Source organism: Anabrus simplex, chromosome 1 (assembly GCF_040414725.1).
Source record: "Anabrus simplex isolate iqAnaSimp1 chromosome 1, ASM4041472v1, whole genome shotgun sequence".
Lineage (NCBI taxonomy): Eukaryota > Metazoa > Arthropoda > Insecta > Orthoptera > Tettigoniidae > Anabrus > Anabrus simplex.
In genome coordinates, this window is record NC_090265.1 from 1,017,987,875 (window position 1) to 1,018,010,801 (window position 22,927).

The window sequence follows — 22,927 nt, forward strand, 5'->3', positions numbered from 1 at the left end:
CTTAACATAAAAACCTGAGTATATTCTGTATTTTATATACCGTATTTACTTGTGTATTAGACCCTCCTTGGCTTTTCGAGGTGAAGAAAATGAAAAAAAAAAACTTCTTGCATACAAGACCCCCCCCAACATAATTCATCACAGAACAACAGCGATTCCGCTTTGAAGCGGGTACAAGCCTTATGCAGCTCAGATGACAAAACGAATGTGTAAATAGTTTCGTCCGTACAACCCATGCATGAAAACAAAGTCATGCGGCACATCTGTGTTTCGTAGTTAAGAAATGTCCACCTCCGTAGCGTAGGCCTACTGCAGCTTTGATGACGTCGCACAAATAGGTGAATAGTTATGTGTCCGGCCTGCGCATTGCAAGCACGCATCAGTCATGTATATAAGTCTGTGTTTTGTAGTTAATAATGTCTGCCAGCATAATGGTTAGTACAATTAGCTGCCATTCTCCAGAGCGTGAGTTCGACTTCCGGTACCGCATTGCCAGGGATTTACAAATGGCAGGAAGGTGATTTGCGGTAAAAATGGTACATGCAACTCCCTTCCAGTGGGGGACTGTCTAAAAAAGAGCTGTACCATCTCGGGATGAGGAAACGAGTTTACTTTAGTTAAGAAATATTCACAGTTGTTGCTAGGCCTGTTAATATAGGAAGGCGAGATGATTAGCAAAGTGATTGTTTAATATCTCATAACTCGGGCCCATATAGGGTTTTTGGTAGAGAAGTAGGTTAAAAACGTGTTAAAAACAATCCAATCACAATTGTTTAACTCGCCAACGTAGCTAACAAATAATAATAATATTGATTTTTTATGTCCCCACTTACTTACAACAATTTTTGGAGACGCCAAACAAAACATACTAGGGTATGCATTAAAAAATGGGAGACAACGAACGCACGAGATTAAACATTATGATAATAAAATGCATCACCACCACACCTATAGATATAGGCTACATAAATTCGGCAAACTTTCCAGTTATTTATTTTTATTCTTTCCGTCGTGGAACTTTTCGCACTATCCGGGCGACAGCATACCTAACCTGAACAATGCCATCTCTCTTATCTCATTTACAGCAGTTTAGGTAGATCCTGATGTGATAAATGTAGAGAACATATGAAATATACTTAAAAATAAGGGTCTGTCTTTCAACAGCCAAAATTACCAAAGGAATGCTTCCAGTCACTAAGTATTACATTCGAAAATACAACTCGTAACATACGCTAGTTATCAGCTGGTGGTCTGGCACGTTTCAAGAACCTGGCTTTATTCAGAAGTGGTTTCTGCTACACATACACCCGCTGGGAATATCAGAGACCATTTGGGAATAGCTTCACACAGTTTGGACTCTATAGTCAGGAACAAAAATATTTTTAAAAGGTTCAAAAAGACGGGACCTCGAATGCTCCCGGTCTCGATTGCAGTGCACAGCTGACGAGATGGCAGTGAAGATGACGTCACTTGGAATGACGAGAGGCTGGTAGCAGGGAAGTGGCGCAAGACTAATAAATGAACGCAGTTATCAGGTTTACTGTGTGGTAGGCCTACTGCTCAACTAACAGAGATAAATGACTGGCAACCGAGTTATTTTGTAACAATATTGCATAATATGATAATACAATACCCTTATCCCTTTCTTCTACGGGGTCGAGTATGAAGTGAGATGAATCTTCGTAGCAAATTTTTACGACTGTATGGCCTTCGTGACGTCGACCTCATCAGAGGAATTAATGCGATTAAACGAATGACGTGATATGAATAACTGAAACGGATTATGTTTACATTATATGTAGGCCTAAAAGTCTTGTTCACCATTTATTGACTTTTTACATTTAGAAATACTGCCTTCCAACGAAAATAGTAAATATAACTCATTCCACACCATCTCTCTACTGCCAGCTCGGAACATACCACTTATGTAGAAATTTTCACACAAATTTATTAAAAACCACCATTCCAATAATTTACAATCTTTAAGTTTAAAATATAAATGTTACATAGATGTTAAAATGGGACTTGTTTCTCTTAAGCTTTGTAAGCATCTTCAGCCAAATTTAATCTAAAGTTAAGTCAGGACCCTGAACTGGGTTCCTCATTAAAGTATAATACATGCATTAATACAAGATAAAACAGTCATAAAAATCTACCGGTAGTCTGTGGAGAAAACAATGTTTCAATGTAACTAAAAATCAATAATAAACTTGTCATAGTATTATATGTACATGAAATGGATATTAGTGTTTGTCTAAAAATAGTAAAAGTTGATTATTTGTAGAATGAGACATGGTCATAATGATCTAACATACAATTGGATTGTACAAATTTGTTAATATTAATGAAGCGTGGATTAATTAAACTACCGAAAAATAAATCTTCGAACGTTGTTGAATGAGAATCAGGTACGTAGAATTACAGTAGAGTTGTTAGCTCCAAGTAGTTGCGTAATAAGGTCAAAAGGCGCTTGAAGCATCAATGTGTAGAAGTGTTATGTCTCCTTCATAGAATAATCTTTGTGGTAGATTGTAGTCATGAGCTGTCTTGCGTAGATTAAACAAACAGGGTGTTCAATAAAGCTTTAGATGTGGGAGAATTCGCAATGTGATGCGTGTTGAAGACTCAAATGTATAGGAAAAATACATGTAAGTTTTGGAAACACAGAGAACATTCTACTAATGAGTGGAAGTTAAACAACGCTTACCCTTAGTGTTGACAGAGAGGTGACTAGACTTGTTGGTTGTTTGAGACGATCCGGAAGTTGTTATTCTGCTACTACGTGTATTGTAGGTGTGTGTGCATGCGTGTGTGTGTGTGTGTGTGAAAGCGGACAATGAGTCGGGAGGGGGGGGGTAGGCGGAGCATTGAGGACATTAGAAGTACCTGGAGGGGGTGTAGCGTGAATCGGCAACTTGGAAGTGGCTAGCTACTATTGCGGTAGGGAAGGTGTTAACGTGTTTATAATTAAATCTTTTCATGAAATTATTAGTATTTATATTAAAGGCAGTGAGTAAATTAGGGATTTGTTCAATTAATGGACTACTTGTGTCCAGAACATTGTTTAGATTACTATTAATGTTATAATGCAGATCCAGAAAAATGAAGGCATTTTCGAACTCGGTCATCAGTTTACTCTTGATGACGCATTTTATAATACGAAGGTCTTGTTCAATTGTGGTAAATTATGGCCAGTATCCTTCATATAATTGCTCACAGCAGAATATTTTCTATGTTTTGAGGCATTGTAGTGTTCCAAATATCTAGTTTTGAAACTGCGTCCGGTTTGTCCTATGTACGTAAAAGTACCTTGGGCACATTTGAGTCTACAGATTCCGGAATTCGAATTTGAAACTTTTGAAACTTTTTACATTCTGTACTCCAATACGGTTATCATAATGAGATTCATAACATGTAACATACCACTTAGTCGAACAGCTCATCTCCTTTCTCCCAAGTCTTCCCAGCCCAAACTTTGCAACATTTTTGTAACGCTACTCTTGTGTCGGAAATCACACAGAACAAATCGAGCTGCTTTTCTTTGGATTTTGTCCAGTTCCTGAATCAAGTAATCCTGATGAGGGTCCCATACACTGGAACCATACTCTAGTTGGGGTCTTACCAGAGACTTACATGCTCTCTCCTTTAAATCCTTACTACAACCCCTAAATACCCTCATAACCATGTGCAGAGATCTGTACCCTTAATTTACAATCGCAGGTAGGGACCCTTTTCGGAGGCAGTCCTACCCAGGGAGTGGCACCCCTGCTTATGTGAGTCCCAGAGCACACTGACCCGGTGTGTAACATCCGGTAAGGGTCCCAGCTCAGGGTTACGAGTGAAGACCTCAACAACTTCTACAGCAGAGAAGGTGGACTTCGGTACGGTGGAGATGGCGGAAGGGGCAGCCCTGTATTCAGGGATTAATACGAGTACAACCTGCTGCCTTGCAGGTTGAGGTGACTGGACACCAAAGGCTAAGGGAGAAAACCCTGAAAGAAAATCTCCGTCTGTGTTAGGCTCAGCAGGTCAACAGAGGGATTTACTGAAGAAGTAGCTTTCAAGAATAATACAAGCCTCGGATGTAGGAATTCATGACGATGACATCAGTTTGGTGCGAACGACGGTTTACAGCCCAATGTAACACCAGCTACCCAAACCAAACGAAGACAAAGTATCAGAGTGGGAACATTAAATATCCTGACTTTAACAAACAAAACTGAAGAGCTGGTCAACCTCATAGAAAGGAGGAAACTTCTGATCATGGGCCTGAGTGAAATAAAATGGAAGAAAACTGGGAAAATGAATATCAGATTGGACTATAGTCTCTACTGGTCTGGAAATGAAGTAGAGTCTAAGAATGGAGTAGGATTTTTAATACATAAAGACATAGTTGCTTGTAGTGAAGTTGAGTTTGTTAGTGAAAGGATAATTAAGTTATCTGTGAACTTAAGAAGGAAAAAGTACAATGTGATCCAAGTCTATGTTCCACAGGTAGGATGCTCAAAAGAGGAAAAGGCCAACTTCCTTAATAACTTGGAAGAACACACTGAGTATGACAATCTAATTGTAATGGGTGATTTTAATTCACAAGTTGGCCCACAACGAACAGGATAAGAATCCATACTGGGCCCTCATGGAATGGGAAACAGAAATGAAGAGGGAGAATATATGCTAGATTTATCCATGAGAAACAACCTGATAGTAAGCAACACTTGTTTCGAGAAAAGGGACCCATAAAATCACAAGATATAGCTGGGATGATAAAATAGGATAGTAATAGATTATATTCTGATAGATCAAAATGTATGGAAAAATGTCAATGATGTTACGGTCATTCCAAGTGAAGACCTTGGTGGAGACCATAGACTGTTGGTTGCAGTTATTGCAGAGGAAAGACCTCCCAAAGTCTGTAACAAATGAGTCCCAAAAATAAAAACTTGGCAACTAACCGAGCCAAGTGTAAAGGAAGAATTCAGGGAAGTTGTCTGCAGGTTGTTGCCGAGAGAAGAACTGAAATTGGTAGATGAAGAATGAAGAAGGTTGTGGTTGGTGTAGCAGAAAAAGTATGTGGACGACAGAGTCAAATAAGAAAACCTAAAGAAACTGCCTGGTGGAATGATGATATTAAAAATGCTATCAATGACAGAAACCGTGCAAGAAGATCCTTATATCAAGCAAGAACGCGGGGAGATCAACATGAAATAGAGGAGAAGCTGTCACTTTACAGAAAGAAAAAATTACAGGTCAAACAGTTGGTTGTAGCTGAAAAGCAGAAACGTAAGGAAGATCTGGCTACCAAAATAACGCAGGATGGAAATAAAAAAACTGTTATACAGTATTGTTAAGAATAGAAGAACTCAAAATGAATTTATCCAATCTTTAGAACTTCCTAATGGTGAGGTGACTAGGGACAGGACCAAAATATTACAGGAGTTCCAAAGGCCCTTTGAAACTTTGCTGAACTGTTATAAAAATGTCACTCCATTAGACGACAAACCTTATGATTTTGGAAGCACAAATACCACTAGTCTGACATGGCTGGAAGTAGAGACAGCAATATCTAAGCTGAAAAACAACACATCAACTGGATCAGATGAATTAAGTGTTGAGATGATCAAATCACTAGGAGGGATAGGACAACAGTGGATGTACAGGGTACTAAATAGAATCTGGAAAGAGAATGTAATACCCAATGACTGGAAGCAAAGAGTCATCATCCCATTGTTGAAAAAAGGTGATAGAAAGAAATGTACCAACTACAGAGGTATAACTCTGCTGTCACATGGCCTCAAAATCTACGAATCCATCCTTGAGAACAGGATTAGAAAATATGTTGAACCTACACTTGAGGGGGAACAACATGGATTTAGACCTCATAGATCAATTATAAACCTCATTTTTGCCACAAGAATGCTCTATGAGAAGTATTAGGAGAAAGGAAAAAACACTTATAACTCCTTTTCCAGACATCGAGAAAGCATATGACCATGTACCACGCAGGCATACATGGGAATGTTTGAGACGTAAGAAAGTGCCCGATGACATCATAACACGAGTACAATATTTAAATGATGAAACCAAGTGTTGTGTCCAGGTCCAGGATGGAAGGTCAAGTTGGTTTGAAACGAAGAGTGGAGTCCAGCAAGGAAGTTGTCTTTCACCACTTCTCTTCATAATCATAATGAAGTTTTAAAAGCGGTTAAGAGAAAGGATCCTACAACTAATGCCCTAGTTTTTGCTGATGATGTAATGGTATGGGGTGAGACAGAAGCAGAGGTACAAACTAGACTAAATCTCTGGCATGAAGCTTTTACAACCTTAGGTCTCAAAATCAGCAAAACAAAGACAGTTGGCTTGGTGATGAGTAGAAACTCTCCAACTATTCTACTAAGAATTGGAGATGAGGAGATGGATATTGTAGACAACTTCCAGTATTTAGGTAGTGTTCTGTCATCAGACAATACCATACATCAAGAGATTAGTAACAGAATACAGAAAGCTTCCAAATTCTATCACGCTGTACATCAAATACTTTGGGGTGAAACATTTCCGTTAGTTTCCAAGATCAGCATATACCTATATTGACGTATGGCCTGGAAGCAGCAACACTTACTGAACCAACAAAGTATCGTCTTCAGGCAACAGAAATGAAGTTCCTCCGTTCTTGTCTACAAAAAACAAAAATGAATAAAATAAGGAATGTGGATATCCGATTGGAAAGAAAGAAGATTGGAAAGAAGCTTGCTGGAAACTCTAGAAGTGAAGAGATTGCAATGGTATTGTCACATGAAAAGAATGAACCCTCACAGGACTCCTCAAACATACTTTGACCACAATGTTCCTGGGAAGAGACCAAGAGGAATACCTCGTGATGTTTGGGAAAAACAGATAATGAAGGACCTTGAAATTAGAGATGTGAACTGGTGTCGCATATATGAGCAACATCTGTGGATGGATAGAAAAAACTGGAAGAGACTCGTACACAACTGCACCAAAGTTGTATTGGTTATTTTCTAATAAATGACAGGTCCTATACATGGCTCAGAGATTATTTTGTTGCTAGAATATCTAAGCTGATTATTTATGTCAGAAATTGAGACAAAGCTCCCTTCTCAAAAACTGAACGGCAATCAGCTTCATAGTTCCGCATTAGACTCAATTTAAGGCACAATAAGTAAGCTCAAAATAAACCTGGAAGGAGTGAAAGAAATGAACATTCAACAAGAATTAGAACAGTGTCAAGAAGTCAATCATTTTTAAGAAACCTTTTAACTGGAAGACAAACAGATATATTTTTATTGTAACAGAGTTGAAACTTTTAATAACAACTATTCTAATGAATACCAGTAGATATAGTTTTTTAAATAGGCTAACTATGTATTCATCCTGTCTCATTTCATCAACCCATTAACCACCACATTGTTTTAACATCATTTTAATTTAATTTATATTCAAATAGTTGTTAAGAGGAACAATGTACGTGAAAATAATGTACTCAAAAACTTAGTGATTAACCTAAGCTAAACAACGGCTGAAGATGTTCTCAAATAAGAACGAAACATGTACTGTTTATAATTAATTAATTTGCTAAAAAGCAAATAAAAAGTATCAAAAAGGTGGAAGATTTTCAATTATTGTAAGTCTCTGTGATTATCAAGGATACCAATCCAGTTGGTCCGTTATTGGACATAATAAATTTTCCAGCTAACTCATTCCTGGTTGCCAGCGTTTCACCCTAGTATTCAGACTGACTTTGATAGCTGTGAAGTTCACAGTGGAATGAACAGTGTTGCAATTCCACCTCATTATATAGTGCAGGCAAGACCACTGGTCCGGATATGTTAGGTCAAGCTAGTGACAAGACAATTCCCTGAAGAGCAGTTTAGTGCCAGAGACTTTCACTTCTAACTCCTTAGTACACAATGCACAGGGAATTAAAGAATTTATTAAGCTGTAGCTTATTAAAAAATCGTTCAATTTCTGTTGATCGACGCACAACACACTTACGTCAAAAATAGTGGGATCACATCCAGCACATGCCATATCTCTTTCTAAACTACCGCTCTTGCCTTCTTTCATCTAATGTGGTAACCCTGTGCAGTGTTCTCCCCAGAAAGTTTCGTCAGCTGGATGGCAGGAATGAGTAGTTGGGTGTGGAATAGGCCAACTGCAAAAAGCGAAAATGATACAATTTCAATTTTGTCCCCTCAGGACAATAATATTAGTGTCCAAATGTAACTATTTCATTGTTCTTATCACGAACAAGATATGACGGATTACTTTAAATTTCTAGTGTTCTATTGCTCATTCACAATCATGTAACACCGGAACTTACCACTCAGTTGCTGTGGAATGCCATATGGGTTTGTGACATCAGGCGGAATTGAGTACTCGCAAGCGATTCCACACTAATCCAGACACCGTTTGCGCATGACACAACGGGTTAATCAAGCTAAACATTTTTCCTTTTTTTTTTTTTTTTGCTATTTTTTTTACGTCGCACCGACACAGATAGGTCACTTTACAAAGGTGAAAAATGAGAGTATCCTCCTAATTCAATACAATAAATAAAGTAAATGAATTTGTTTACTCCGTCTAATGACGGAATATTTATTGTATTGAATTAGGAGGATACTCTCATGTTTGTAGGTAGCAGGTAGAGACCCTCTGCGGAGGCAGCCCTACCCAGGGAGTGGCGCCCCTGCCTATGTGAGTCCCAGAGCACACTGACCCGGTGTGTACCATCTGGTAAGGGTCCCAGCTCAGGGTTACGGGTGAAGACCTCAATGGAACTAATGACGACGTCATGTCCGATGTTCATTCAAGATGCACGAGAAGACCCGATCATAGAAACAAGCTTCGGATTGGAACCTTAAACGTTATGACTCTAACAGGAAAATGCAACGAAATCACGGATTTAATGAACCGTAGACATATTCACATCCTAGGGCTAAGTGAAACCAAATGGAAAGGTTGCAACACAAGAATGTTAGAGGACGGATATAAATTATACTGGAGTGGTAATCCTGCAGTGGCGAGGAATGGAGTTGGTTTTATACTCCATAAAGACATTGATAGTGTAACAGATGTCTCCTTCATCAATGAGAGATTAATCAAAGCTAAAATATACCTAAATGGAGAAACTCAAACTGTAATCCAAGTTTATGCTCCCCAGCAGGGTTGTAGCGATGACCAAAAAGCAAGCTTCCTAGAAAAACTAGAGGACATCATTGATGAAGAGAACATAATGATAATTGGGGATTTTAATGCCCAGGTTGGAACTGATAGGTCAGGTTATGAAGGCATTATTGGTCCATATGGATTTGGTAATAGAAATGAGGAGGGTGAACTTCTGCTTGATCTATGTACAAGAAACCAACTTCTGGTGAAGAACTCGTGGTTTCAGAAACTGGATTGCCACAAGATAACGAGATACAGCTGGGATGTTCAGTATAGATCAGTGATAGACCTTATCATCACAGATAGGTCAAGTGGAGAAAAGGTGTATGATGTAAAAGTGATACCTAGAGAGAGCCTTGATAGTGACCATAGACTCCTCATTGCAGACCTAAAAGTCACCAAACCTATTATTAAAGTAGACAAGAAGAAAAAAACCACGAATTAAAGACTGGAAATTGAAAGATGTGGAAGTCAAACAGCAGTTTCAAGAGGAAATCAGAGCTAAAATACCAATAACACAGACACAAAGAAAGGTAATGAAGAATGGAATGATTTTAAGGAATGTCTGGTTGGTAGTGCAGATAAAATATGTGGAAGAACAAGCAGAAGAGTGAGAGAGAAAAGAACATCTTGGTGGAATGATAAAGTGAAAGAAGCCATAATGAAAAGGAATAAAGCCAAAAAACTTCTTGATGTGGCTAAGTCTGACAGAAGAATCAACAGTGACCAAATAGACAACAATAAATTGGAAGAGATAGCAAAGGAATATAGATACAGAAAGTTGGAAGTCAAGAGAATTGTACGGGAAGAAAAAGAGAAAATTTGGAAAGAATTTACAACTAAACTGGAAGAGGACAGTAAAGGGAATATGAAAATGATATATGGAATAGTTAAAAGTAAAAGATCAGATAAAGAAGCAATTACAGCCCTGGAGACAGCAGATGGGAATATAGTTCGCAATATGAAAGATATCACGGATACAATGGGGCAGTATTTTGACAAGCTCCTAAATGGCCCTAAAGAGATCTCTGTTGAGGATGTAGGACAGAAAACAATAGAGGAAGATATCCCAATTACATGGACAGAAGTAGAGCAAGCTCTCCATAGGATGAGAAGTGGTAAGTCAGCAGGAGCTGATGAAATTACAGCTGACATGATTAAAGCTGCTGGTCTGCCAGGAATACAGTGGCTGTATAGAGTTCTCAAAACAATATGGAAATATAACAAAATACCTGAAGATTGGACAAAAGGGGTGATAGTTCCTATCTTTAAGAAAGGGAGTAGAAGGAAAAGTGAAAATTACAGAGGCATTACCCTCCTATCACACGGCCTTAAAATTATGGAAAAGATCATTGAAGCCAGAGTAAGGGATATACTAGAGCCTATCTTAGAAGAGGAACAACATGGTTTTAGGACTGGAAGAAGCACAACAGATCTGATATTTGCTTTGAGGATGTTGGCAGAGAAACACTGGGAAAGAGGAAAAGACCTAATTATTGTGTTTATGGACCTTGAAAAGGCGTATGATAATGTTCCTAGATCAACGATTTGGAAAAGTCTTAGAAAACTTGGTGTACCGGAGTACCTTATTAGGAAGATCCAAATGCTATATAGTAATTGTAAAAGCTGTGTCAGAATTGGCGATGGTCACTCTGAATGGTTCAATACAACCAAAGGAGTACCGTACAACAGGGAAGTGCCTTGTCACCACTTCTATTCATAGCAGTTATGGATACCATTTTAAAGGAACTAAAAGGAAAAGGTAATAAAGATCTTCAGGCTCTGGTGTTTGCAGACGATGTGACAATATGGGATGAAACAGAGGAGGGAGTGCAAAATAATCTGAATGCATGGTGTAAGAAGTTTGATGACTATGGAATGAAATTGAACCCATCAAAAACAGTAGCATTAAAAATCAGCAGACATTATACAGAATGCAACATAAAAATACAGGACCACCAAGTTGAAGTAGTACACCAGTTCTGTTATTTAGGAAGCGTAATCGCTAGTAATAACAAAGCTGAGAGAGAAATAACAAACAGAGTAACCAAAGGCTCTAACTTTTACAGCATCGTTAGACACCTACTATGGGATCAGAAAGTCCCACAAAGATCAAAAATGACCCTGTACAAGTCATATTTCATTCCTATCTTTACATATTCTCTGGAAACCTGCACACTAACATCAAAGGATTATAGTAGGATTCAAGCCTGTGAAATGAAATTTCTTAGAACTGCGCTCCAAAAGACCCGACTTGATCATGTGAAAAATGATGAGATCCGATCTAACCTAGGTCTAAATGAATCGATGGAGGAAAGACTTAGGTCATCTAGACTTAAATGGTTTGGGCATGTTAAACGAATGAATAGCACAAGGTTACCATGTGCTTATTTGGAAAAAAGAATAACAGGTAGAAGACCAGCTGGAAGACCAAGAAGAAGATGGATGGACCAACTGAGGGAAGACGTGGAGAGAAGAGGATGGAATTGGGAATCTGTCTTGGACAACGAAATGTTTTTGAATAGGCAACTTTGGAAGATGCTCGTTTTCAAACACCCTACCCGGCTCGCTGGAAGGGCAAACCGATGATGATGATGACTCTCATTTTTCCCCTTTGTAAAGTGAATACCATCAATACGAAATGATTCTAATATCTTGTAACAGATAGGTCAGCCCTAGGAACTGGAAGGAAGCGGCCGTGGCCTTTATTGAGGTACAGCCCCATCATTTGCCTGGTGTGAAAATGGGAAACCATGGAAAACCATCTTCAGGGCTACTGACAGTGGGGCTCGATCATACTATCTCCCGATTACTGGATACTGGCCGCACTTAAGCGACTGCAGCTATCAAGCTCGGTAGCTAAACATTTAAACTCTGATGTAACTGATGCAATTATGCTGACAATAATGAAGATTTATCATTTAAATAAACAGTTTTACAGTATTTACATTCTTATTTGGAACACCTAATTACTCAAATACGTATTGATATTATGTAACTAACACTTATCTAGGTTATATTAGCTGGGCGGTCTATAAAACTGGCAGGACGATGCGCCCATTAAAAAGGTCCTGAGGAGAACACTGCTGTGGCTACAATTCATGCGAACCCTATCGGAGAGAATAAGAACATAGTATTCGTCAAAACTTTTCACAGCTGATCGCTGCTAGCCAATAGAAACAAAGAAAATATAAGCAGTCTAATTCAACTATTTAAGTATAAAAGTACTTTTTAGGGTGGGTAGGATGGACACAAGCAAGCATCGTGGAAGGATCTCCCCTCTCTGCTACTTCATGTACTCTAAAATATAAGTAACTTTTAGCCTAGGCCTATATATTCAATGTTAATGGTTTTACATCCCACTAACTATTTTTATGGTTTTTGAAGACGCCGAGTTGCCAGAATTTAGACCCGTAGGAGTTCTTTTATGTGCCAGTAAATCAGAAGTATTCAAGCACCTTCAAATACCACCGGACTGAGCCAGGATCAAACACACCAAGTTGGTGTCGGAAGACCAGCGCCTCAACGGCTTGAACCACTCAGCCCAGCATTTTTTTTTTTTTTTTAGCCCCGAACTAAGTAAGGAACAGTTCGTAGCATTGTGTGAACTGAGTAAGGTGCTAGCAACAACAGAGCATTTCCCTACCATGTGCATATCGCTGCAACGCGCTCTATTAGTACAGGTTTAGAAACTATCAAAAATCAAGTACCCTATGAACATTATAAATTAAACATTATAAGCCTACATTAAATGTTATAAATTTGAACCAAGAACACATTCTTTGATTACCTCTAATAACCTATCCCAGATTCCATAATCAATCAATATGACCAATATCTTTTCCCTTGATTCTCTATCATATGCCTTCTTTGGACCTACGAAACATAAACACAACTAGACATGATATGGGCTTTTGGGCTTATGTTCTGTCAAAAAACAAAGTGAAACTCTTTACATCGAGATTTTTTTCTTAAGACGAGGAACAAAGTTCTCTGTGAAACCTTGCTTTCTTGACGTGGCATAAGCCCAAAAGCCCATATCATATCTACAAGTACGGGCTGTGAAAGCATCAATGTTAACATAAACACAAATGTCTCTTCTTCTCTTACCAATCTTGGCGAAGCTACAGAGAAGAGCACTCACGGTTTAGTAACATGAGCGACCACTAGGTGGCGCACGCCAGTTCACTGTCGCACTAGCAGCGCTGAGAGGAACGACAATGATGCCAACTGTTGAATTTTAGAACCTCTGAATGACTTTTTTTTCTTGCCGTGCGGACAGTATGCGCCGCGGCCATAGTTAAGAGCCTTTCGAAGGGAGTGTGGCTCCCGAAGGGAGCCACTGTTCTCATGACAGAGATTGGCCTCGAGGTGCAAAAATACCTTAAAATAATGATCTTTTCGAGGTGCAAAAATACCTTAAAGCTAATGCAATGGTTGGTAGCAAATTCTCGGCCTCATCCTAGGTGTCAGTGACGTCATCCTCTTACTTACGTGAACCAATCACCGTTATAAGCAATGGAGTATGGCGTCTAAAACAGTATTTTTTATTATAAAAGTAAATATACTTCTAGGGGCGGGCGGGTTGGTCTCTGGCAAGCGTATTGAACACATCTCTCTTCCTCGATCATTATAAGGTAAAATTGGAAGCATTTCAAGTAACATTCTATGTAATAATCGTTGAGTTCCCCTCTCTGTATTTTTACCCCAATCTTAAACTAATAGCTTGAAACCACACTGGTCTTCATACAACTTACTCTCCTCCATTGACTGCAATATATTTTCTAAAATGCCTGTAACAACTTCCCTGATACACTGATCAAAATATCCCAGTTGTTGCAGCGATTCTTCTTGTTCTCTGTCTTGCAGATACGTGGAATTACTTGTTTTCATCTTGGGCCAATTTCATGGCAACTATATTACTCTACCAAGCTACTTCATCCCTGTCTTCCCACTATTTCAGATCTAAACACACCATTCCTTCAGCTTTATGACTCTGTAGGTTAGTTAAATTGTATTTTAACACAAATTTTTTGTAAGTATGTAGTAGAGGTACACTTACTTTCTATTCCACCTGCTTTTTCCTGCATAGATTCATACTTCTTCAAAAATTTCCAAAAATCTTCAGTATCATCCAAAACATCATGATCACAAAATAAATCATTTAATAACCGTTTATATGGCACAAAAGAAAAATCTCTAGTTTTTGAAACTCCTTTGTTTTCACTGGCATTGCTTCTCTCCGTAGTCGAAGAACTTTGGAAGATTGGAGACTCAATGGAACTGTTCCTGAGTCTGTTTGAGCGTGCTTCGCTGTCACCTGAATATACATCATAACGAGAAATATCAGTCTCCTGGCACCTTAAACTCTCTTTACGTACAAAATCTGAAACCTTAGAAAGAGATTTTAAGTTTCTCTCTCTTTCGCTTCTACTATCGTGACCTGTAGACGATGTATGACTCCGTCGCATCTCATTAAAAGTATTCGTATAAGTTAGGTTATGCTTAGATATCAACAAATATTGTATATATTTCTAAGACACCGAGATACTGAAAGTTTCCCAAATCATGTAAACACGGTATGTCTACTCATAGACTCATTTACAACTAATATATTTCTAAAACGTAGACAAATGCAAATGAACATAAACACTACCAATGTAAACAAAATTGAAAACAAGACACCATAACACACTTCCAATTCACCGCCTTCAAAATTTGACAAGGGAAACGGAAACACTAAACAACTAAAATACCAACAAAGAGTATTTATAGCAAGACAGACACAAATCCCCACTCTCTAATATAACAATAGGGATGTACTGAAACACTACCGATAGATGCCTCACGTGTAGTACCCGGTATGCGCTTGTCGATCGTCATTTGTTTTTATGTGTTTTTAATGGAAGTTACCTAGTTAAATGCTAAAGTTAAAGATTTAATATATCGTTACGACAACAAAGACGACGAGAAAATTGTGATGCCTGACAATTGCTGTGTCCCAATGTCCCAAAATCAAGGTCGACCGTATTCATACCATCAATTTCCTAAGCAAGATGCTTTCCGTAAAAAGTGGTTGCATGCGATTCGTAGGCAAGACCTACGAAATAAAAATATGACTCCTAACATCAAAGTCTGCTCGAAACATTTTACAGTTGAAGATTATGTCATTACTGAAACTGGTAAGTAAGCTAATTAGTACTAATTGAGAAATAATTTTATAATAAGGTAGTACATTCTTAAAAGTTTATATGACCTATTTCAATAATTTTAGTGGAAAGACGAAGACTTAAGGAGAACGCTGTACCTTCGATATTTTCATGGTGTGGCACCGGTACCTTGGAAATAACTCCGAGAGCAAGAAGATATAGAAGTAGGAAAACAGCCATAACACCGTGTGCGGTACGGTACCCTGAATCACACAGTGACCTATAATTTGACACTGGAGCACCATCAATTTCAGACTTCCTGAACAGGAAATAACTCATTACTTCCAAATTTGAAATTTTTATACCGGCATTTGTCTTATGGTCCGAAACAAGATCCTGAAACTCGTGCGCTACACGGAAATGAAGTTCAATCGTACTGGATGTAGCCCCAGGCACTGTTGTCACACCAATGTCGTGCTTTACGTACGCCTATAAACGGCAAAGAAAAGAAAAAATACCGTATTAGGAATGTTTTCAAAATGCTATTTGTACTTTAAAAATTCAATCTAAGAAAACGCTAAAAGAAGGAGTTGCTGCATTTATTCCTTACTGGTACCTTTCAATCAACTCTTGCATTTTTTCCGGATACTTTTTCGCCCCTTTTCTTTAATTCTGCTTCCAAATCCGCAATCGCCATTGCACCTATACAATTTCCCGTCTTGTAGAAAACATTGGCAGAATATGGTAACTCCATTTTAGTGCATTTAAAGCAAAAGTTTCGTTTCGATGATCACAAATGTAGGAATACTCCATATAAGTCTCATGTAAAACAATCGAGCAGCGGAAAGCGCATACCGGGTATTACCATTACGCTGCCTAGCGGACAAGTTTTGCGTGATACATCCCTATTGAGAAGAACATTGGACTTAACAGTACTAGAAGATTCAGACAAAAAAAAGCAATAATCGATACACTAAACAATGGGACTCTGAATTAGGCTGCTTTAAAACTGCAGAAAATTCTTAAGAAGGCAATACCTCCTACAGTAATTAACAATAGAAAAGCAAAACGATGCTTTACACATGCATGCAACAAACCAAGAAAAACAGCTTTGTTAGCCCTGCACGCAGCAAAATTTCTGCGCACGAAAGAACGGCTGGATTACTACGCTAATTTAAGAAGAGAATATAAAGCTATAGCTAAACAAGCCCGTCAGACGTTTTTGGAAAAGGAAGAAAAACGTTTAATTGAAGAGGCTACTCAGGACCCTTACAAAGCTTTGCGTCCTAAACAGCCAAAGTCTTCTCGTAATATACCAATGGATGTTTGGGAAGCGCACCTTCGTGCAATTCTTCAGGACAGGGACGCGCGGCCAATCAATTTTCATGTCGACCCAACAGTTATCCCGAATGTCTCAGAGAGATTTACGCTTAAAGAAATAGAAGAAACTGTTAAAAGCGTAAAAAATGGGAAAGCATGTGGTCCAGATAACATTTATAATGAACATTTGAAAGGGATATTCCCAGTGTTGAAAGAATCCATCTGCCAGTTATTGAATGAATGTTCACAACAGGGTAGGTTACCACACAGCTGGGCTAAGTCCACAATACAAATTATGTATAAGGGCAAAGGTGATACAGCAGACCCTAATTCGTACAGAGGAATTGCTCTGGAATGCACACTCTTAAAGGCACTGACTCAGTTAGTATGTAAGCGCCTCACAATATTAATAGACGACAAGCTCCCGGATTTCCAGTTTGGCTTCAGAAGAAGAAGATCAACCATTCAAGCGATCGATTGTCTACAACAGTATATTAATGAAGCTCTCGCAATTCCAAAGGGAAAACTTCATGCAATCTTTATTGATTATTCTAAGGCTTTTGATACGATCAATGGAGAAGAAGTTGCGAAACATCATCGGGCCTAGTTGTTATCTACTTCCAATCATCCAGAATCTCCTTACAGATAACTGGGTAGAGATTAGTGATGGCATCACCAAGTCATATCCGATACTTCAAACCATTGGCGTCCTTCAAGGCGACCCCCTAAGCCCATTGCTTTTCATTGCCGCCACAGCTGACATCGTACAAAGAATAGATTCAGAAAATGTCAATATCCTAATGCATGCATGCATGCTCTGACATCAACTTCTCAGTTAGATTTGCAGACTACTTTTAATAAAGTTACGAAATGGGCAGAAGAGAACCAGCTGAGGTTAAATGAAAATAAGACTGTCTCTCTGACCTTCAGAAAAGGAGGAAAACGGGGAACATTCTTAATCAATGACCAGTAACTAAAGTCAGTCACAAATTTTAAGTACCTAGGAGTCACTTTTCAAACACCGAGGAACGTGTTCTCTTTACATGTAAAAGACCGACTAAATGCTGCCATAAAATCCATTAAAGACATCAGATCTTTGAGCCATCTCTCACTTTCATGTGCCATGGAGTTATTTCATCTTAAGGTTAGTCTTGTAGCCACCTATGGATTAGAAAATATATGGATATATCTTGGAAAGAGGCAACTAAATACATAGTATAGAGAAGGTGAAAGCATTCTATTTAAAGAAAGTACTTTGCCTGTCAAAGTACACTCCATCACGCCTCGTATACCAACTGTCGAGGGCATTATTCTTTGTAGAAGAGCTGCGTTTCAAACTACTGCTCCCGGCCACCCCAGCGTATAAGGAACTCCTACAAAAGCTTCAACAAAAGAGAGACAGCATATGGTGGGACATTTGCCAGTGTGATGCGATGATCAACCGCAACTGGACACAGGGAGGCTATGAGTTGAGACACGTTGTGACCAGACTCTCAGTCCATGGGTTTCACCAACGCATGTGTATTAACGCGAGCTTTCTTGAGCCAAGTCCGGACTACAGGTGCAAAAGATGCGGCGAACTTTGTGAACGCTATCACGTACTTAAGTGTAAACTGAGAATAGAATCCTTAACAAAATTCTATACAGACGACTGTTCATAAGAATTTTTTCCATGCACATTTGTGCGCAATAAAACATTTATTATAATATAATAATTTATTTAATTCACACAGTTACTAAATAATAACATTATAAATTGCAGCCAATGGCCTAAAATGGTTTAACTTTACATCAATAATTTCGTTTGGACTGTCTTGTGCATTTACTATTTTACACTTCCTCACTGTAAGTTGTAACTGATTTTTACATTTTTGTAAATAATAGTAAATAATACACTATATGTAGCACTGACGTTGCAGTCGCCTGCGAAGATGCGTGAGCCCACTGTTTGGCATAAGCTGGATCGTTAGGCACTCTCGCTAATGGAGCTATGCCATAAATTGAAGTATATACTTCTTTGAAGGAAAATGCCACTATCCTGTGCAGCTTGTGGCTGCATGGAGAGGTTCATAAAGGGCAATGGCGTATCATTTCATAGGTATTTCCCTTGAAATTAATTTCAATGCGTATGAAATAATACTTTGCGTGAAACTTGCTGTCATGTGAATTGGCCTACATGCGCTGATTTCGCAACTTATTCCCTTTCGGCGTGAATGAGATTCTTTTGATCTTACCTTGAAGACTAAAACTAATGTTTTACGAAATATAAGGAATGATATGTTCCTCTCACTGAATGGCCATGCCTTTCAAAGCGAATATCCAGAAAAATAATGTGCATGATGCCAAATACACAATACACAATACTGGACACTTCCGCATTCTCCCATAATAAACTGCGAGTGAGAGATATGTTGACAGTGGCGCACTGGACGGCCCGAAATTAAACGTCAGGTGGTAAGATTGAAACTACCAAATACAATAGAGACAATACGCGACACTCTGCGAGATATCCAGCGGAATGACCTGGAGTTACTGATTCTGTCATAAGAGCACGTGTAATTGTTTGTGAAGTTTATTGCGTTATTTATGCGCTTGCATTAATTTGACAAAAGTAAAAGTAGCGTGTGTCATTCCTTTATATCTCCTCTCAATATGAGTGGAAAGATATGTGCTGTGTTTGGCTGCAATAACTATGAAGTGCAGAAGGATTTGCGGTCTTTCTTCCGTTTCACTCGTGACAAGAAAATGTAAGTAAATGTTGGGTCTGCATATATATTCTCTCAGTTACAAAGATATTTTATAGTACTTCCTAAACTTCTGACAAGTGCGACCCACATTTTAACTGGCACAAAATATAATAGGGCTATTTATTGTATAATGTAGCAATTAACATTCAATGCTGATGTGTTGTTGTAGGTGTGATCTGTGGGTTTAATTTAATTCAGGAAAATGCATATGTATATGTGTGTGGCTGGTTGTGTTGCAAGTTACCCCATTTGGAATGCCGTAATGCGTTGTCAAGCACTGCAGAAAATATGGGTGATTTAAGAAATGTACACATTTTGTTGAAACAATATGATGATGCAATTTTGCTTTAACCAAATGCAATGGCAAGTATTGCTTATACGGAAAGATTGAATATTGTTGAGGCTAAATTTATAGATTTATAGGCTTTAAGTTAAAAAGATAATTGTCCAGCTGGTTACGTCGCGCATTCCTATCTACGAAATGTCACTGTAAAATTTGTCACAAATGGACCATAATAATTGCTTTTACACAGTTGAAGCCTAAAATCTGCGGTACTCCTGTACAAGTACTTTTGGTGCTACGCTCACAGTAACACACGTATGTCTTCTGTTTGTCTTACACTTTCAACAATATCATGTGTGATGTCTGTGTTCACTGAAGTTCTTTGCTTTCGTTTCATTGCTTCAGTTTTCAATGACATCATTTCCTGAAGTGTATTTTTGTATCCATCTCTTGGCACAGGCCAGAGCAAAGTGTAGCTTCCACCGAAGTCCCAGTCTCATCTATGGCTGTGACAATATGGAAGCTGCTGGGGTATGGGTGGTGCTGAGTAATGATATTTGGAGCACAACTAGAGTCTGAGTGTTACGAAAGGTGTTGCTCATAGGATCAGTCGTCATTAGCACCTTCTGGTCCAGTGAGGAAAGCAATGGCAAACTACCTCACTCCTCATCTTGCCTAGCACGCCTCATTTGGGCTATGCCATTGGTTTTTGCAGTTTCTCTATAACTGCATAGCCTTTGGTTGTGCTATTTGGAGATCCAACCAGCTTCTGGGCTGATGACCTAACAGACAGACATAGCGATATGCAAGATTTAATAGGCGACAAAAAGCTATGGCACAATGTACATAAGAAGAATTCTGTGGACTAGTGATTTATTGGTCCAGGGATCATGCTATTTTCGTTCGAACAAAAATAAAAAATATTTATTGGTCCAGCGATCATGCTATATCATTTCTGTGGTACTTACGATATTTCTCTGTAATGTGCACCACCAAGTTGTTGAATGCGTCCTTAGTTGCTTTTCCGTAGAGTTAATTTGCCTCATTGAAGAACGAAATAACATCGCGAATGCTGTTAACCTCCATTTTGCTGTTTCAACCGACCCCTCTACTCATATGGACAAAGATAACAAGAATCTATAGACATAGCACTCCCATTCCTCGGTGCTAGCCCTGGACCTCAAGAAATTTACAAAAGACGGCACCAGCAGCGGAATACGACATAAAGGAGACCTGTCTACAGGCCTCAAGTATGTATTCATATTTCTCTAATAACGACGGAATTTGTAATTTGCCGCAGATTTTTCGTTTCATTTAAGTAAAAGCAATTATTACGTTCCATTTGTGACAAATTTTACAGTGATATTTCGTAGATAGGACTGCGCGATGTAACCTGTCCAGCTCTTAAGGGAACCGGGAAGTGCCCCAAGCAGAGCGATGCGCATCTTGGTATTTCATCCATTTAAACATTAAGTTTTCAATGGATTTTGTTAATTATTTTTTCAGTAGTTTAGCAAAGCCTGTTCTTTGTTTGTTCATAAATTCATTAAAATTAAAAAACTTGTAAGTAAACAAGTCATAAACTTACTGAAAATTCTAGAAAAAATTGACATTTTAGGTACAATTTCGAAGAGCGTTTTCAAAAATTTGGACTTGAGATTTTTACATCTTATTCTACCACTATTAGTCGACGTTGGTAAGTAAATTCAAATTCCTATCTAAAATATATTTCAGTGAAGAAAATGATTAACTTGCACAAAAAAATCTGCCAAAATTCTAAAAATAAAAAATTAATATCTTAGAATCTGTTGAAGCGAATTGCATAATTTTACTTATCAGCAGTCACTATTACATGCACAATGTATGGCCCAAATTTCAGCTTTCTGTGTCTAACAGTCCTTGAAAAAATGTACCTATGTTTACAAAAATATAGTATTGAGAAAAAGTGATGAAAACATAAAACTTAGTTTTACAGCCTGCTTCAGTGCATCCCTGAAGAATAGTCATCATTAACTGCTTCATCTGATTCATCTACCTTCCTTTTTCTTCATTTTTCAATCCTAACTTCCTTTGATGAGGCCTCAGCACCTCTTTCATCATATTATACTCGATTTTGATCGATTCGATACAAAGCTGTTGTGGTGTTATGACCTGGTTTTATGCCCATTGTTTTCAAAACTTCAATTCTCTCCATTGCACCCTCACTGAATGTGATAACAGCATCACATACACCAATAACTATTTTACTATACTCTATGAAAACAGTTCTTGGTAGGCGTTCTCACACACAATTATTAAAACTTTCATTTACATTTTGAGTCTGCCCATGAAGACATTTTTTCAACAGTTTCTCTTCACTGAGACCTCTGAAAATAGGTCTCATGGCTTCTATCACAGCACTAGGAAATGAGTGTTTGTGCTGATAACTAATACCACCTGCTAAAGCTTTCTGGAAACCACACCATGACTCCTCACCTTTGGGGCACAACAGATGTTGTGGGTATGAGTCAGTAGATGCCTTATGTAAAAATATTGTCCACACAGCTGTCCTCATATCCTTCAAATTGTGGGTATTTCTGCTGATAGCTAACCCATAGTAAGTCTGAATCAAGTCTATTTCTGAATCAGTTAACATACCAGCACCACCTATTTGTTTTTTGTCATGCAACACTGTACCCTTCAAGTCTGTTTTTAGTCTCCTAAGTCTGGCACCCATTCTTTTATGCACATACCCTACACATTCAAGTTTCTCTATACTTATATTAGGGCCATAAGGTTGTGCTTCACTGAATAACTTATATCCTTTAGAATCCCCATCTCGTAGGTAATTCACATACCATAGTAATTACTAAATTTTTTAGGTGGAGGGGGTAAGTCTAACATTGCACAGAGGCTCTCTGCACCTTTCTACCCCTTGCCTATGCAGCACATGCCGTACACCATTCTTACATTTATATTATAATATTTACCTGAAGTATTTCCTGAAGTCCTAGTTTATTAATTTATGTTACAATTATGTCAATAATTACCAGTTTAGAAGAAAGTCCTTTCCTAACACTAGTATCTTCAGTAATAAACAAAGTGTCTTAACATTTACAGTATTTACAATAGGTGTAATTGCTAATGAATTCTGATAATAACTGTACATTAACAATAATATTACCCTTACCAGTACTATTTACAGAATCACTGTCAACAACTACTTCACCCAAATATCTCAATGTATTATTATTACTCGAAGAGCT

At 38.3% G+C, this 22,927-nt stretch overlaps 1 protein-coding gene across 2 annotated transcripts in view; it reads right to left on the bottom strand.

Moving 5' to 3' along the window:
* LOC136857904 (probable ATP-dependent RNA helicase DHX34) overlaps positions 1-14,875 on the bottom strand; it is a 330,161-nt gene extending 315,286 nt beyond the window's left edge. For both annotated transcript variants that reach the window (XM_067136960.2, XM_067136959.2), the window contains exon 1: positions 14,246-14,875. In XM_067136960.2, coding sequence (XP_066993061.2) covers positions 14,246-14,654 — 409 coding nt within the window. In that variant the 5' untranslated portion in view covers positions 14,655-14,875. The remainder of the gene's footprint in view (positions 1-14,245) is intronic.
* Between the last annotated feature and the right edge of the window lie 8,052 nt (positions 14,876-22,927).